The sequence below is a fragment of the Habropoda laboriosa genome, unplaced genomic scaffold, assembly GCF_001263275.1.
Source record: "Habropoda laboriosa isolate 0110345459 unplaced genomic scaffold, ASM126327v1 scaffold148, whole genome shotgun sequence".
Classification (NCBI taxonomy): domain Eukaryota; kingdom Metazoa; phylum Arthropoda; class Insecta; order Hymenoptera; family Apidae; genus Habropoda; species Habropoda laboriosa.
The window spans coordinates 1,141,783-1,155,768 of NW_017100279.1; the positions used below are offsets into that span (position 1 = coordinate 1,141,783).

Consider the following 13,986-nt stretch of genomic DNA (forward strand, 5'->3'; position numbering starts at 1 on the left):
GAATCTGAATAATTTTTCAAGGTATTTTATTAAGAAACGGGCACATAGTGTTCAATTTTCTATCTTAGAATTAACTTACTTTATCTTACGAACTACTTAAAGTTCAAACTTTCAACTGTGTGTGAGAATGAGAGTGTCGACGGGTACGCGTAGTTCTTAGCTTGGTATCCTTTTGCAAAAGTGAGAATTTTCTTTGGAAAAGGATACCAATTACCAGGTCCCACCACGAGGAGGTGACTACGCAAGGGACCCGACAAAAACACATGCCCTACTGGCAGCTTTCTACCTTCAGAGATACGCGTTTCTCATTTGTAGCAATAGAAATTTTATCGAAAATTCTTAATGGGAGAAATTCGCGAAAGGACCAACGAGCCTATACGACGTAATTATTCTAAGAATATCGCGCGCTATTCGTAGACAAGTACGTCGTGAAAAAGCTCGAAGGAACTGAGCGATCGAGAATTGATACTCGCGAGAAGATTATTATTCTATGGTCAGTATCGACGATAGTCAAAATGCAGAAGGTATTTTGTTAATTGTGCTAGAAATGAGTCGCGTATCTCTGTAAGAAAGCGCTCACATGGTATTCGGTACAATTTTCTATCTTAGAATTACTTATTTTATTTTAGGAAGTAGTTGAAATTAAAACGCACGCATCCCACGACGTGTAAAATATCTTCCAACTTGTTTTATCTTATGGACTACTTAAAGTTAAGATTCGCTTGGTTCGTATTCACACACTTTACAGTGGCTTATTTTATAATACACTCGTACGGCACTCTGTACAATTTTCTATTCATTCTTCGTGCACGAATTTACATTAAAATTAGTAGGAGGAAGGGAAATATCTGAAAAGGTTGGGTTAAGTAAAAGGAATTTTTCGAAATTTATTTGCAAGCGAAATTTATAATTCTAAACTGCAGAATTCGTCATAGTATATAATTTCTCAATCTCTAATTATTTTTGGGATATTAAAGCAAATACGTTTATTACTTGCAACTCGAGAGACATTTTCAACCCTTCGTCGTGAACGATTGTCGATATTAAGAAATACCTGACAAATATACCTATCAAACTTTCATCAAAATCTGATTCTGATGTTCAATGTGTTCGTGAATAGTTGAAGAAAATGAATATTCCAACTAAAGTAGTATGAAATTCTGAAATTACTGAAAATGAATAAATTTGATTATTTGTAACAAATAAATAGTGTATACCTGAAATATTTCTCCAGAAAATATTTAATTAATAAAGAAAAAGATGTGACTCACCACTTACCACACAACTGGACGTTGTAACATAGATTTGATTGCATTTGTTCATCCTCTCAGATCCATCGAGCCTTTGAAATTTCCTCAGTGAATCACTTGCATCCTTCAAGCATCGAATTTTGGTTTCATCACACAGTTTTGAGTCCTCCAAGTCGTGAATTTGGTTGCACCAGTGGTCCAATGCCAGTTTGAATGACCCAATGCCAGTTTGAATGACCCAATGCCAGTTTGAATGACCCAATGCCAGTTTGAATGACCCAATGCCAGTTTGAATGACCCAATGCCAGTTTGAATGACCCAATGCCAGTTTGAATGACCCAATGCCAGTTTGAATGACCCAATGCCAGTTTGAATGACCCAATGCCAGTTTGAATGACCCAATGCCAGTTTGAATGACCCAATGCCAGTTTGAATGACCCAATGCCAGTTTGAATGACCCAATGCCAGTTTGAATGACCCAATGCCACTTTGAATGACCCAATGCCAGATTTAAAGACCCAAAAAGCCAGATTGAAGGACCCAATGCCAGATTGAGTGACCCAATGCCAGATTGAAGGACCCAATGCCAGATTGAGTGACCCAATGCCAGATTGAGGACCCAAAGCCAGATTGAGTGACCCAAAGCCAGACTGAAGGACCCACCAGACTTAGGAAGCTGTGGAAGTGTCGCGCGAAATTGTGTACGGATCGCGATTTCTTTTAAGTGTAGTTTAATTCGTTGAATTTTATTTAGTACCCGAAATCGCGAATTTTTACCATCCTCCATTTTCTCATGTAGTCCATTTTAGATGGGGTATTTAGCAAAGGTTTAAGGGAGGTATCAACTGAACGCTCTGAAAAAAAGAAAAGAAAAGAAAAAGGGATGAAGCTATTATGAAACGCGACGCGACGTAATAAATTCTCGTATCGATCGAAAGTAATGGGCATTCGTAGTGAAAATTGACTCTATTAAGAATTAACGCGGTATACTATTGGGATACTCTAATAATGGGAGGGCGTTTGCACCTTTAGTGCAGTAGAGTTCGGATGTGAACTCACATCCTTCGATTTCTTCTTCCAAGTTTGGTAGTTCAGCTTCAAACATGCACATGCACACACATATATAACCAATCACCAAACCCTCAAAAAATTCACTCACAGTTCGCAGACAGGCAGCTGGGCTCTGCAATGTCGATTTCGTTGCATCCTTCCTTCCTTCCTTCCTCTCAGATGGTCATCCTTCCTCCAAGCGTTGATTTTCCAAGACTCACAAACTCACGAATTGTGAGTCACTGTGGAATGGACGACGCGAAAAGTACTTCGAAACGCGATTTATTTAGAGAGGGAGAAACCGCGAATTTATATTACTTTAGACTCTACTATCGAACAAAACTTTCATAGAACGCGAGTGAAAAATTGAAACAAGTATGAAATAAACGCGAGTAAATTGAATAAAAAGCAAAAACGCGAATTGGGAGGAAATATCAGATAAACGCGGAAAAATATGCAATAATAAGTCGAACTAGGGATGAAGCTATTATTTCAATACGCGATTCACTGACTCTAATATTTTGAAAAATTGAAAACTTCTCGTAAAAATCGATTATTAATTGCGAAACACTAGTGAGACGGTTTAATTAGGGGCAGCACAATATATAACACAACTAACTACCCATATCACCAGAAAAAAAAACCCATTTTTGTCACTCACAATTCGAAGATTAGGCAGCTGGGCTCTGCAACTTGGATTTGACTGCATTGCCTCCTTCCTTCCTCTCCCAGTTCATTTCCCAAGACTCACAGACTCACACTTTGTGAGTCACTGTGGAATGGGCGACGCGAAAAGTGCTTCGAAACGCGATTCATTTAGAGGGGGAGAAATCGCGAATTTATATTACTTTAGACTCTACTATCGAACAAAACTTTCATAGAACGCGAGTGAAAAATTGAAAGAAAGTATCAAATAAACGCGAGTAAATTGAAAGAAAAGCAAAAACGCGAATTGGGAGGAAATAGTTAAACGCGGAAAAATATTCAATAATAAGCGAACTAAGGATGAAGCTATTATTTCAATACGCGTTGCACTGACTCTAATATTTATAAAAATTGAAAATTGATTTATCACGGTAAACTACTTGGACGGTTTAATTAGGGGCATAGTGCAACGAGTACAGTGCACTCGTTGCAAATCAGCTCACAATATACAATTCAATAATGTAACTAACTACTTAACATGCAAAATTCATGCAACTCCTGCGAAGAATTAGATTAGTAAATCACAATTCATGAAACAAATTCAAAATTCATTTTTCAATAGCATAGAAAATATCATAAATACTGAAAGAAAATGAAATTATAGATTGCTGGAAGAAAAGTACATATTAAATTTAGAAATAACCTGTAACGAAAATTTATTTCATTAATGGACAGCTGAAACGCCGAAATATTTTCATTAGGCAACCTCTCAAATTCATTTCGATATCCTATTCGACAAGTACGAAGAACAACAATAACAAACTGAAATCTCGATTTCCCTAAACCCTCAAAACAATCTCGAAATACGTTCGATAATAATTTTCTCGCGTGTATTAACGACCCGAAGGATTATTTAAATTTATTTCAAGCAAAAAGTAGCAGTAGTTCAGTAGTAAATAGTGGACTATTAGACTTTGAATAGTCCAAGTTTAAGTTTTAATAATTAGAAAAATTAGAAAAATTCAAAGCAGAGTATTCAAAGTCTAATAGTAAATTTCAGAAAGAAATTTTGAGAGAAGGTAGTTGAGTGTGTATAGGGTGGACATAGGCTGCTAGCCAGAAGCCCTCGACCACCCTACCCACGTCTCAGTACCCTCAGATCAAAATTACGCGAAGTGTCTAGGGCCCAGTATAAAGGGTAAATGATTTCGCGGGAGCTCGCGGGTCTATTTATACCTGCGGTACCCCTTCCCCAAAATCATTAGCAAAGTCGTTAATAATTCGGGCGGGAATCGACTATTTTTCGCGGGAATCGACTACTTTGCGCGGGAAACGGACTACTTTGCGCGGGAGATCGATCACTTTTCGCGGGAAATCGATAATTTCTCGCGGGAATCGGTCACTTTTCGCGGGAAATCCTTCGTTTTTCGCGGGAATCAATTATTTTTCGCAGAAAATCGCCGATTCTTTCGTAATTCTATTTTGCATTCTATTGTAATGTTATAATAACGTATAATTTATTAATTCTCACAATTTTTTGGTATAAATTTATACTTCTAACAATTTGTTATAACATTGCATATAACAATTTATACGTTTTTACAATATTCTTCAATGGAAACGTACGTTTTAACGTTCTCGTTACTTACTCGTGCTTAAATTAATTTCGTAAGGATTAAAAATCAGGTTGACCTGTGGTCGTAGATTAAAAATAACCATAGTACAGCTAAATTTATCGTGTTAAATAATCCTTTTTACACAAATCAAAAATGTATTCAACGTTTGTTTCTTATAATATCGTGAAATGAATTATTTGTGCAGTTCTGTGCATTTTCTGTGCAGTTCAACCTAATTTACTTAAATTTACGTTGCGAGACAGTAAACTTACTGACTCTTGTAGAGAATTTACTGTACTTTGTCCAGTTTGGTGGAGAATATCGTTTAAATGCAATGGAAGTTTACCTGTGTTTTTCTGAATTTCAAAAATTCAGGCAGAATTGTAATTTATCAATTTTCACAATTTTAATTACGTGGATTCGTCGTTACGCTCCTCCGCGACACGATTTACCTCGGAATGGCGGAACCGCCATCCTCGGAAAACCTGAATTCTGTCCATTTAATACGAGATGCTTGAACTTTGACAAATTCTCGTTTCGATGAATAGTTCGGATTCCTTTCGATGACACGTTTAACCCTTTCGCCGTTGGAACGTTCAGCACTGGCTGATTTGCGACGAAGAAATTGAAGTAATCTTTCTTTTTCTATTCGTGACTCAGAAAGTGAAGCTCTACAGTGCTTGGTAAACAACTACCGAATGATGAATAATTTTAATTAACCCTGTGACTAAAGTTGAGCGTTTCCTTTCAAAGAAGTTCACGGTGTTTCTTCTTAAAACATACGGAGTTCAGGAAGAAACTGGAGAACGATAAATAATTTGGTAGTAGTTGAAGGGTTGAGAAATTTTCTCAGGAATTTTTCCACTAATTTCGTATTTTTAAGCGACGTTTACGTATCCGGACGATTCAAAGGAGCCTTTCTATTAATTTCCAGTACGTACGCCGACGGAGACACACGCAGCTGATCGAAATCGAGCTAATTAAGGGTAACAAGGGCCTCGGTTTCAGTATCGCCGGAGGTGTTGGCAATCAGCATATACCCGGTGACAATGGAATCTACGTGACGAAAATTATGGAGGGCGGTGCAGCCCAGGCAGATGGCCGACTTGTCGTTGGTGACAAATTGGTAGCCGTCAGAAATGCTCTGGTGAGTTCAGTCGAAATTATATCCTATCCGTGTCCTGATTTCCCTCTGTCGTTCTCACGGTAACAGTGAAATTAGCGTTCGAATCCTTCGCCTCGTATCGTTACTTGATCATCGATCGTTCACAAAACTTAAATAAAATTGAAATCTTTCTTTCTTCTCTAACCGATACAAAAAACAACTCTCCCCCTAATTAGACTATTATTCCTCGCGCGAAGCATCTTCCCCCTGGCCAAAGAAATTAAAGGGAAAAAAGCGTAATGTTTCTCGCAAACTCGATTTATTCGCTCCTATTTTCTCCTCGTCTTCGCCGAGGATATAGTAAAGACTATAATGCGAAGATAGAATCTTTTTTCAGCGTTAAATAAGAAAGTCTGTTCGGAGGTGTCTAAAAATGTGTAAAAGTAGCGCAACTCGTAAATCGTGGGGGTTTGAGGACGGTCGAATTTCGGGAAATCCTGGATCCGCGAGCGAGGGCGGCGCGAAAAATAGATCGGAGTGGTTTTTGATGGCGACGAGTAATTGATAGCTCTTCCGTCAGCGTTGCACGGCTCGTTGCCGCGGTTGGAGCCGCGCGGAGGACGCTCGTTTCGCAGCTTCCTGCGATTTTTCGCATCGACGAGCTCTCCCTTGTCTTCTCTGCGCTGCCGCCTTCGTCTCCCTCGAGGCTCACGGTCGAAAAAGCCGCGATTAAAGCGGTCCAGATCGGCCTGGCTGATTTATAACGCTCGAAAATCTCGAATCAAAGATTTCAACGTCTTTGAGACACTTTTAGTCGCGACCGAGCATCGACTTCCACGAAATCGGCGAATTATTCGAATCTCGAAGAATTTTGTCAGTTGCGTCGCGTCCGTCAGGTTCGAACGAAACCGGGTGAAAAATAAAGCGTGTAAGGGGGTGGGAGAAAAGAAGGCTCGTGAATAAATCGTGGTTCTTTCGCGCTTCGTTTTTCCACGAACCGATTTATTCGAAAGTTTTCGGAACAACGCCGACCAGACAGGTCGGATCGGCAAAGTCGATTCAACTTTGCGCACGATTGCGTGTCGGCATATACTTGAGAACAACGAACGTTGCAGAAAGTTCCCGTCAGTTGTTTATGACACGAACACCGGGCCAACCAACACCCCGGAAACTTTGGCAGTGTCGCTTTTTTCCGCGTGTCAGGCCAACCCATCGGATAATTACCGAGCGAGCGCAATGTCGCCCCTCTTTTTCGACGCTCGTTGCTACGTTTTTCACGCACGGTTTCTCTCTGCTGTTGGTTTCTCTCGTCGAACGAACAGCTACGAAAAATTAAAAAAAAAAAGAAGGAAAAAATAGCGAATCAGAGGAGAAATAAAGAAAAGTGAAACATGGCCAGGCGGGAGATTTATTCTCGCTGTTTGTTAAGCTACAGGATATTTGTCCTCCGCTTTATTGCAACCCCAAAAAAACCATCGGTTAAAACGGTAGTTTGCACTTCAATTTGTTCGCGAACTGTGTAACTTGGATAGTTGATTTTTTTCTTCCTTTTTGTGTGAAAAATTGAGTGTGTGGCGAGTGACATTTTGACGCTTAAACGTAATCGCGCGTGTTAATAAAGGCGACGGATAAGAGAGAGGGGAAAGGAAGAACTGCCGCGGTATTTGTTCGGTAATCCATCTGAAAGTGGTCCGTGTAAGAGGCAAACGAACGATGATTGACAGGGGAAATTGAACGGGAGAAATCAATTACCATGGCTCGCGAAATCTCGATCGATAGCCTGTGCACACCCGCGTCAGAGAAACCGGTTTTTCCCATTTTCCTCGCCTCGAACGCCTCTCGCGCGCTTATCCTTTCTCGCGCTGAAAATGAGGAACGAACGATGGAACGATGAAAGGGAATATGTTAGGGAATTAAGATGAATGGACGTGGTGTTGATGAATTAAGAGTAATATTCAACGCGATGGAAAAACGAGCATCGAAAGTTTTCGCACACACGCGGATATCCGTGAGGTTCAGGAACGCTGTTGATGAAATGTGATTAACGGGGACAGTTCCATTGTTGCATCGTTCGAAACCAATTTCTCCTTGTTTATGTACAGGGTTGGCCACGTAAAACAAGCCATCTAATTGTCTTCTCTAGTTGTAGTTGGGTCGGGCTGAAATTTCACACAGACGTTAGTTCCATCCTTACTAACGTTCTAGAAATTGAAAAAGTCCAACAGCAAAAATCCTTACCGCCAGTTTGGGTCGGGCGTCCTCGCTCATTCTCCGGCTTGGTGGTTTCGATGGAAAGTAGAAAACCTGGTCTGATAGGGGTATAAGCTAATAAGCTGAGGCACCCTGAGTCCTTCTAAGGACGACTCACACTAGTAGTTGTAGTTGGGTACCAGAAGATTTCTATGCGTAATTTGCGAAGAACAAGTTTTTTACAAATTTCATTCTTTTCTAATTTTCTCGAGTACATCTATGTTTTTTCACAGTAATGTATTTTTTTTTATTTTACTGTAAACATGCATAATAATGACTTTTAACCCTTATGTCGATACTCGAGTATCCTTTGTACATTTTCTCGTTTATAATATTTGATTTTTCGGTAAAACATTGAAATATCCGGCGAGATTGTTGTTACTTGACACATTTGCTATCTGCGTGTGCTTCAAGCTTAGAATTTCCTTATCAGAAAACTACTAAAACTGGACGATAAAGTAGACGACAATTGTGGCTACTGACACAAGGGTTAAAAGACCTTGGACGTGAAACTTCCTTTAATTTTCTACCATTTCTTTCGCAAGAAGAAATATTCCTCCTCTCGTTCTCGAATTGATTCTCGCACCACCATAGCCAGACAAGATTGCCCGTTTCACGTGGCTCACCCCGCGTATATCCCCGAAGGACGAACAAAAACTGGGGAAAAGAAAAATCCCGCGTAGTACCAGCAAGCAAAATTAGTCGCCGGTGATCAGAAATGGAAGCCATAGGTCACAGTTAACGTGCTCGAGCAAAATTCCAGCGGAATTGAATTACGGTTGAACGGTATCAACAAGTCGTTGGCTTCTAGCCGCGCAAAAGGGAGGATAAAAAAGAGGATTCCTTTGATTCCAGCAGGGCGAAGCGAACCTCGAGAATGTGACGCACGAGGAAGCAGTGGCGACGCTGAAGGCGACCCAGGATCGCGTGGTTCTTCTCGTGGCGAAACCGGAAACCGGAATCGTTCCACCGCCGCCACCCCCGATGGCCTCGGACAATTCGCTCTCGCCGCAACCACGTAAGCCTCGTCTACTTACTACTCGCTCCCCCCATAACCCTTTCCATTCACGTTATTCCACCACCGAGACGTCGGGCGACTCGTGTTCCCGACTTTCTTCTCACACACGTCCTCCTCTTCCTCGCGCGCCTCGTTTCACATTTTCCGGATCTTTTCTCCTCGAATTGTCCCACCCTTCCGCGACGATAAATATCTCACGCACCGCGAAAAAACCGTCGCGTTTTCTACCTTTGTTCGCGGCCACCGGACGCCCAGGGAAAATTCTTTCCTTCGCAAGCTGCGGAAAGCGAGAACGTCCTGTGGCCGCGCCGCGAGTTTTCCAGGCTTGCTGTGCACGTAGCTCGTCGTTTAGGGAACAACTGCCAGGCGGAGATTCTTTTTGAGAGAGAAAGCATTCCAGCTTTGGGAGTTTGTGACTTTTTTGTGGGGGTTTTGTTGGTTTTGTTAGGGAATTGACCGTGGGGTGGAAAATTTAATAGGGAACGGTGTGTAATTGTTGAATATTCTAACGAAAGTTATTTTTGCGTTTAGTGTCTGTTATAAATTGGACGTCGGGTAGGTGAATAGGAATGTTTGGGAAAGGAAGTAGTTCGGTCGTGATATGGTTTCTGCTAGGGTAATGTTTGTTTTGACGGAGCATTGAACGGGCTAGGACGAAGGAAACACAGGGGCATACGAGACCGAGCATAACAGGATCGTAGAGCAGTTCACGTTCGTCGGTCGTACGCTTAACATCGAGTGTTTCCGACATAGTAATTTCTGCGTCCTTGTCTGAGGAACTGTTTCCTTTTCTGAGGTATGTGTTCTTTCTTATTAGCACGTAATATATAGAATCTCTTAACACGTAAATGATCCATCAGCGACTTTCCAAAAGTGAATTTTTGTGTACGTAGACGGTGACTGGAAAATTCGATTCATATCGACGTAGGAAATAAGATTCGGGAAGTTACAAACGATAACATCGAACGTTCACACTTTTTCGAAAGACGCTAATGGATCAAACGGTGACTGGAAAATTCGATGCATATCGACGTAGGAAATAAATTCGGGAAGTTACAAACGATAACATCGAACGTTCACACTTTTTCGAAAGACGCTAATGGATCATTGTGACCCGGTCGCTAGTCTCTTTCACACTAACGATAAAAATTATCTGAACGTAGAAAATTCAACTCGTGTATTAGAAATTTTTCAAATTCAGAAGCAGTTCTTGGCGTTCTTCTTGGAACATTTTCGTTTGATACTTTGTATCAAGGAATTTACCGGAAGTTTTAGTTTCTCGAATATTTGAAATTCCAATCGCGATAGTTATCACGTCTGAATATTCGAGTTATTCATCGCTACTTAAACGTCGATCAATTTCTCGTGCGGCAACGTTCCACCCGTAACTCCTTCCATTCCCCATGGGCACCAAGGCGAACGACAAACACGGGGATTCCCTGTTTTTCTCCTGCGGCCGCGTCCGAATGAATTTTTGATCCCGAGACTTCCCCCACGAATTCCCGGCTTTCCTGTCCGCCTCGACGATCGAGCGTTATTTATTCATCGCGCTCATAAAGCAGGGCTCGTAAAACTCTTCTGCCCTCCCTTGCGGAAGCTTCGCAGGAGTAATGCTCGAAAATTACGCGGAGCGGAACGATTTTTTCTGCACTCCAATTACCGTTTCGATGGAACATCGCGGTTTAGTCTGTTCCGTTCTAGAGTTGATTCTCTGCGAATGAAAGACAAACATAGAAGTACTTGGAAATTTTTGGTAATATCAAATAGAACGTCTGTAGTCTTTGATTTATCTGGATCAAATTTTGCGTCGTTGCTCTGTAAGATTGTGAAACTTAGACACCTCGGCCTGATTTCATAGCCTTGAAACTTCGTGATCGTTCAACTTTGGTGTATTACTATACAGAGTGGATCGAATAATTTGATACAAGCTGGTTTCTCAGAAACCATTGCAGATACGTGGGTACTTAATTTTTCTTTCGAATTAAACGAGACGAGGTGACTAATTTTTTAGAGTTCGACAAATTTTTTTGAACAACGGGGGATCTCCCTCTTTTTTTTCTGTAAGCACAGTAGTTAACGAAGGCGCCAATTAATTTGACATGTTATGCCTAGATCTTTGATCTAGGATTTTATATCTATTTTTATATTTACATTTTCTATCTATAAGAAATAGACGAATTAATTTCCACAATAATCAACGAAGGCGCCATTTCTAAAATTATGCAAAATTTGGCCAGTGAAAGAGGTTAGAACTTAATGAAAGAGCATACAGACAGACTATCCTTCGTTATACCTGCAACAAAGAGATTAATTAATTTCAATACGTTACCGTTTAATTCTCACAATTTCACAAATGTCACCATTTTAACTACAAAAAATAAAAATAAACGATAAAATCCCATTTGACGATCGTTCGCTTGAAAGCTACAGCGTTCGCAGAGGATCAGTTCGTGCTTCGAAAAGCGAACGTCCCTCCATTAGGCGGGAACACACTCCTAAATTACCCGTTGCCCCCTTTTTCATTGCTTTCTGCCCGTGAACAGGAAAACAAAATGGTTCTGTGTCGGCGCTGGAGAACAACTCGACGCTGCCGTACTCGCAAGAATCACGTCACGCGTCTTCTCTCGCTCTTCACGGCGCGGCCACGCCACGAGCTGTTTCTCAGGAGGACGTATCACGGTGAGTTCTTTCGAAGTATGCTTTCCTTTCTTTACGACGAAAGTACGAAGTGGCTTGTGTGCCCCCCCTCGTGCTCTCGTTTCAAGTCTCTTTTCTCTCTGTTATTTTCGAACCGTTCTCCATCTTCCTCCGCGTTCGCAGTCTTTGTGCCTCTTTCTCCACCGCAGAAACTCTTCCGTCCGCTTCGAAAAATAAGGAGCCAGAACGTCACGTGCACTTCTTTTTAAAACGAATCACCAGAACGTCGCGTTCTCCCTCTCTTTTTGTATTTCTTTCCCCTTTTTTTCTTCTCGTTCTTTAACTTCCTTGCTAACTTGCTCGGGCAAGACAGCCTCTTGGTTGTGATTTTTACGGGGAGAACGGTGTATAGCTGTGAGAACGTTGCGTGAAAGTTGGTTTTTTCAGGAAATAGTCGGTGGTATTCAACGTATGGCAAATTTTGGGCAACGCTCAAATTTCTGTCGAAAGTAAATCATTAATTAATTATTAAAACTAACTGAAGAATTTGTGAAACACCTAGTTGAGAATTAACTTCGCCGCGAGCTGCACTACCACTCGTAAATATTTGCCCGCTCGTTTATTCTCAGCGTTCTTTATTTCAACAAGCCACTTGGAAGAAGTCGAGTACCGAACGTATTTCGAAACTCCTACTCAAAACTTATTATTCCGAAAAATTTGTCACTTTTCTGAATAAAGAAACGACGAGCGTAAATACTCGCCAACTAAATCGCGTCCTTCGTAATTACTAAAACTGAAGAATTTCGGAAAAAATAATTGAACATTAACTTCGTCGCGAGCTGCACTGCTAAAATATTTGCCCGCTCGATTATTCCCAACGTTCTTTATTCCAATAAGCCACTTGGAAGAAGTCAAGTATATAACTCGACATATTTCGCAACTCGTACTCAAAAACTGTTGTTCCGAAAGATTGATCACATTTCCGAATAAAGAAACAATAATAGACTGAGGAACACAAGTGTACGTGTTAAAATCATACGCTTCCAAGAACCACCAGCGATTACCAATTGACGAAAACAAAACAGGACAAGTGAATGGTATCCTCGTCGATGAAAGAAACCGAAACCAAACAGAGACCGGTCGAGAGAATCTTTCGTTATTGTCGAAGCCAGTGGTTCGTGAATAGCAGCCGCATTCCGTGCATAAACACACGCGAGCCGTCTGTTAATTATACAGTCACAGAGACTGTTGAATTAGCCAGCGACAAAGAGGAGGACGCTAGAGATCGCCGCGTCCCGAGACAGATAGGGACGACGATCGTGTAGGTGGGTGGGGTTGAGCAACGTTAGAAGGGGTTGCGTTGGCCACTGTGCGGGCTAATTGCCGATGGATTAAGGGCTTATCGAATCGGTCCGGCTGCCAGAGACAGGATTGGTTTGGACACATTATGCACCCCCAGAAACCTATGGCGCAACGATCCCCATTCACCCGCCATTTCCGTATACAACAACGATGTGCGTTGCACGGGTTAAGGTCAGCTGAACGCACCTGAAGCTTCGTCCGAATTTTTGATTCGAAGGTAGCGGATACACCTTGGAGAAATGAATCGGGAATTGTGGATTTAGCGGAGGTGTTTGCAACGGGAAAATAAGCACTTTGGATTCGTATCTAGGGAGCATTTTTATTTATGAAAGTATACAGGTGAAAATTAAGTCTCGGGAGTCGTAGAATAAGTTACACCCTCTCTAAGAAAATTTGGTGATAGATACTAGTTCTCACAACTAAACACTTGTAACGAGCAACCAATTCAGGAATTTCGGTTTTAAAAAGTTTGCGTAGAATCGTTTTAAGGTTGGTCTCTTTATTTTGAGATGCTTTATTTGCGATATTTTGTTGGTTTGGTGAAACTGTACGTATCTATGTTAGAAGGAAGTTAGCGAGGAGCTGTAACTTAATTATTGACTCACCCTTGTGGTACTAGTTAATAAAGAAAATCAATCTCTCGTGCAACTCAATTACCTTATTTCGTACGACGACGAAGATAGGCGTCTTTATAACATCAATTTACCGTTCGAATCGAATTTCTCCATAAATCTATACACCATTTAAAACTGTACAACCACACAGCAGCAAGATAGGAAACTCGAATGCCCTCTAAAATTCCGTCTGATCGAGGAATATCGTGGGAAATGGAGCGAGCATTGAAACCGTCTCGCGAAAGACGCTTCATACTAGCCTCGAGCCGCAGCTGGTCGGAAGAAAGTTTCGCGTAGCCGCACTTAATGAAATATTCCATCGGCGGCAATATTTAACAGACCAGTTTCTCGGAGTAGTCAAAAGTGCAATTAGTTCCTCCTTCGTTCTACTCTTTCCATAAACCGGGTTCTCTCCTTCCCCTTCAAAGTTTCAAATTTC

General features: G+C 41.2%; 1 protein-coding gene across 1 annotated transcript in view; it reads left to right on the forward strand.

Annotated features, from left to right (window-relative positions):
• LOC108573539 (disks large homolog 4) overlaps positions 1–13,986 on the forward strand; it is a 309,458-nt gene that overhangs the window by 206,189 nt on the left and 89,283 nt on the right. The window contains exons 8-10 of the mRNA XM_017936002.1: positions 5,496–5,708; positions 8,772–8,934; positions 11,478–11,613. Coding sequence (XP_017791491.1) covers positions 5,496–5,708; positions 8,772–8,934; positions 11,478–11,613 — 512 coding nt within the window. The remainder of the gene's footprint in view (positions 1–5,495; positions 5,709–8,771; positions 8,935–11,477; positions 11,614–13,986) is intronic.